At 45.6% G+C, this 4,786-nt stretch overlaps 1 protein-coding gene across 1 annotated transcript; it reads left to right on the plus strand.

The window, feature by feature from the left end:
- The first annotated feature begins 1,901 nt into the window (after positions 1-1,901).
- On the plus strand, positions 1,902-4,450 carry LOC103699307 (ethylene-responsive transcription factor ERF054-like). Its single transcript, XM_008781342.4, has one exon. It carries the CDS (start codon positions 2,418-2,420, stop codon positions 3,855-3,857), a length of 1,440 nt encoding a protein of 479 aa, XP_008779564.2. The 5' UTR covers positions 1,902-2,417; the 3' UTR covers positions 3,858-4,450.
- Positions 4,451-4,786: the final 336 nt, after the last annotated feature.

Below are 4,786 nucleotides of genomic sequence, written 5' to 3' on the forward strand. Positions count from 1 at the left end.
TCTTACCTAGGTGCAAACAAGTGATGATAGTCTACTCCTAAGATACAACAAACTGCTTCATGCTCTTTTTGAAGTGTAGTCTAACGAAGGAGAATCAAGTTCAAACCTGAACTAGCCAGATCCAGATGCATTAAAAATTAACAAATTTGATTGAAGCAATCTTTCTCAATCCTCTTATATGTGGACACAATTCTCTTCTCAAATGCTTAATGGGTGTACTTGAGTTCATTCACTTAGTACTCTCAATTCTCTTCTCTAATTTCGGTGTTATTCAGATAGAAGGGAATTTTTTGTTCTAATAGATGGAAAGTCTGATTCTTTTTCTATTTATAGATGTGAAAGGATGAATATGATTAGATGCTTAAGCATCCATTCGTTGAATGCATCCCTTCACATAATTCATCATTCATTCAGTGTTGTGTCCTTTTGGATTACCATCATATCATATGCATCTTTTCATAAAAATGCATCTCTTCATCTACAAAAGTCTTTTGAATGGTCTATTTACGAAGTATCTCTTTGGAATATCTTGTGAGAAGAGAAAGTGTTTCTATGTTTTTTTTTTAAAATACCATATGAGAAACAATTAGAGAAATGTCCATATAATTTTTATAGAATTTTAAGAGAGAAAAGAAAAATAAAGATAAACAACTAAATCTTATCTATTTAGAAAACTGAGTTATTTGGAAATCTAAAATAAGTTTTTATATTTAACTAGGTTTATGTTTAGATAGATATTCAATATGGAATTCTAAAATTCTCAATATTTTGAATTAAATATTTTATTCATAAACCAACAAGGTTCTATCACTGCCCTAGTCATGCATTTGTCACTTTTGCAATAGAGTCAGATTTTAATATATGTGAAGTTAGATAGCCCGTGCTTACATTGGTAAAGCAGTATTTTGTTTCACTTGGAATATTTCAAAGGATCTAATGATGGTCTATCTCTAATTTTAATATACACTACCATAATGCAAACTACTCAAACTTCATTCATGGTACTGAACATTGGTTCAAAATGAGAACTACCTTGTCAATGAACGAGACATTCTAAATATGCCTTTTGTTTAAAAGATACTAGCTTTTGCCATGTGCAACATACATGATATGTACAAAATTTGTGGAGACTTTAAACTAATCCTCTCTCTCTCTCTCTCTCTCTCTCTATCTCTCTCTCTATATATATATATATATATATATATAAAATTAGCTTTTTTATTATTAAAACTCTTGCCACATTGGGAAATATATAAAGCGCCATTATTGTGCAATGACTTGAGCGATACCAAGTCTAGTCCTTCACGGTCCAAAATTTATGTAGATTGGTAGATAAATAGATATATATATAAAGATACAATTTCGATTCATCTGGCGCTCAAAAAGAAAAATAAAATACTACATTATATTAATCGACGATGACAATATTAATATCTCCTCCCATATAATACCAACTATGAGCAATTGTATTAAATATAATTTAGAACAATTGTGCACAAAGCTGACCGCATCCTACTATGTGTCATGTGCATGGCATGTGCTGGCACTAGCCAATATAATTAATGTTAGCGTGTTGTATATAATAATTGTCGCCCATTTGATTAGGTCGGAAGAGATTGGAGTGCAAGCCAAGGAACACTACTCCAAGAAAATAACTAGGGCGGGAGAGAAATCAAGTCCGTGAGGAGGGGATAGCGACCAGGTGGACCAAACGTGATGGGTCCATGGATCAAACGCTGACTAAGATAAGAGGCACCATGCTTATTATTAATCTCGAGGTCCACGTGTAGGGAGGTAGAAGGAAGAAGGAGGAACATGGGATAAATGCGCGTGGGACCCGTATATTCCCACCCGCACCGACCAATCTCGGAGGCCGCAATATTTTTCCGCTCTCAGGACGCTCCACGCCGTGCCTTCCAGTATCTGCAACCCCTCCCCACCTCCCACTTTATAAACCATTTCGATCGGCTCTGAAATCAGATCCCAAGACCTCGGTGGCTGGCTCTCGCGCTCGGTAAGAGAAGCTCTCTTCCCTCGCCAAACGTTGGCTCCCCCAACCCCCCTTCTCCTCTACTCTCCCCGCCGGCCGCCCGCCGGACCGCCCGCCCGCCCGCTCCTTTTCTTTTTTCTCTCTTCTCATGCTTGTTCTGTTTTTCTTATGGGTTCTGTTGTTATGATGGATGGCTTTGAGTGAGCTAGTTTTCGTGGTTCTTTTCTTGTGATTTTAATGTTTTTTTTTTTTTTGATTAGTAGTAAGAGTGTTGGGGGCTTCATTTGAAAACCAGAATTCGGCTCTTTTTGCGTCCGATTTTGATCTGGTTTTTTTAGATTCTTCAGTTAACCTATTAGATATCGGTTTTAGAGCGGGCGGGCAGGCGGGCGGGGGGGGTGCCTTTTTATTGGTATTGGGGGAAGCCATGGAAGGGTCGGGAAAGAGCGGCGGGAGGTCGGAAAAAGGGGTCGGCGGCAGTGGTGGGAGGAGACAGAAAGGGAAGGGTGCGAGGGGCCTGAAGTCACTGATGATGCCGGAGGGAGAAGCGCAGCAGTGGACGCCGGTTTTTGAGGAGGCGTCGGCTGTACCCCTCCGGCCTCTCAAGAAGATCAGGAGCCCGGATCGACTCCAATACTCTCCTTCCTCCAGTAATTCCAATCCCTCCATTTCCTCTTCCTCGAGCTCCAGTCTCCCTCTCCCCACTCCTACCGGCGCGACAACCCCGGCATCTCTTCCTCCTCTCTCTTCCCGGCATGTATTTCCCTTCGCCTGCGACAATTCGCAGCCAATATTGGACACAACTCTTCTTCCTCTTTTCGTTTCCCATCAGTACCAGCAGCCACAGCAGCAGATGCTTTCGTTTGCTCACAACAATCCCTGCCAGATGGGAGCTTATCCTCCTCCTTCATTCTTCGCCGGCGCCGGGGCCGGGGCCGGGGCCGGGGCCCAGCAGCTCCTCCAGTACATGAGCGACGCCCTGAACCTGAGCCCCCGCGGCCGCACCATGATGATGAACCGTCTGGCGGGACAGCCCGGGAGGGGCTCGCCTCCGTATTCCGCCCTTTTCCGGAATCAGATGCTGCCGGCCACCTCCAGCCCCACCAAGCTGTACCGCGGGGTCAGGCAGCGCCACTGGGGGAAGTGGGTGGCGGAGATTCGCCTCCCCCGCAACCGCACCCGCCTTTGGCTCGGTACCTTCGACACCGCTGAGGACGCCGCCCTCGCCTACGACCGCGAGGCCTTCAGGCTCCGGGGTGAGAATGCCAGGCTCAATTTCCCCAACCTCTTTCTCGGTCACGGGCGCGCCGGCGGCAGTAGTAGCAGGGATGGGGCTTCTTGCTCTTCCTCCTCATCCTCTGCTCCTGCCACCCCCGACCAAGTTCAAGCACAAACCCAGCACCACCAGCAACAGCCTGACAGCAATCGCAGCGACACCCACCTGCAATCCCCTTCCATGCCTGTCGTTTCTGCTGAGGCAGCTCCGGTGAGCGCGGAGGTCAGCTGGAGCATGCCCGACGATTGCCCATCGGGTTCATGCGACCCTCCGCCGCCGCCGCCGCCGCCGCTCGGATCGATGGCAGCCATGCCACAGTGCTCGGCGCCTGAATTGGTGTGGGGGGAGGCTGAGGAGGCCTGGTTCAGCACCTGGGGTCCAGGGAGCTCCGTGTGGGACGACGTCGACGGGGCGAACAGACTTCTCCTCCAATCCCGCCTCACCACCATCGCCGAGTCGGAGATGGATACCTCCAATGCCTCAGAATCAGCGCAACCACCAGCAGCAACAATGGCATGCCAGGATTTCACCACCACATCTCTTCCTGATCCTTCTCACCCTCCTCCCATGTTCATGTGGAAGGACTCCTAACTGGCCCTCCCTCTGTTTCCATTCCTCCCTGCATCTTCCTGCACAGCATTTTTAGAGGAACTTAGAGCATGCTTCCATACTCATCATCCCATTTAGCTAGGCTAGTTCACTGGTTGCAGATTTTTATAAGGCAGCCCGTGAAATTAGGAATCCTCTTATCTGCATGTTTCTAGCTACACTTTTGTCCATGAACCCTGTTTTGGCTGCATATTTTTTCAGGCCATACCCTTGCAGGGTTACAAGTTCTCTCGCTGTCCCAAGGTCTCTCATTCTGTTCCCCTTTTTTTGGGCTTGAGAAACCTAAAGCCTTTTATACATCATGTTCTAGCCTTCCTTGATCCTTTATGAATCTTCTATCTTGATTCATCTCCTTTACTTTTCCCGGTTCATGGCATTTGGTACCTAGAGCTAGAGATGGTAGTTTTATGTATGTAAGAGAAGGAGTTCTAATGGTTAGATAGGAATGACAAGGAGACAGTTTTGTGATCTCCTTCTCCTCCTATCTGTATAGGGTTTGATGATGTTGCTGCTTATGTTTGCACATTTGTGAATTGAATAATGACGCAATAAAGTTCGCATTTTCTTTTTATGAATTCTGGTTTTCCAAAATGATCATCATTTGTTTGCCTGGAAACTGGAAGATAAGTATGCTTGGATCAAAAAGGCATCTTTGGCCTTTACTAATTAAATTGAGGTGGTCTCAATCAATCATCATGCCCTCTGTGGTGTTCTCAAGCCTTTATTTTTAGGTGGATGGAAGGCAGCTCAACTGTTCAACTTTCAACCGAGAAAATTCAAGGCATTAATTTGGAAGACTAGGTGGATGCTGGCCACTGCCGGCCTTCAGAGGTCATTGCAGCTTCTGGTGGATACTTGCATAAATCAAGACTGAAATTAGAAGTCAAATGACTTTAGAAGAGGAAGGTCAG

This window comes from Phoenix dactylifera, unplaced genomic scaffold, assembly GCF_009389715.1.
Source record: "Phoenix dactylifera cultivar Barhee BC4 unplaced genomic scaffold, palm_55x_up_171113_PBpolish2nd_filt_p 000144F, whole genome shotgun sequence".
NCBI classification, from domain to species: domain Eukaryota; kingdom Viridiplantae; phylum Streptophyta; class Magnoliopsida; order Arecales; family Arecaceae; genus Phoenix; species Phoenix dactylifera.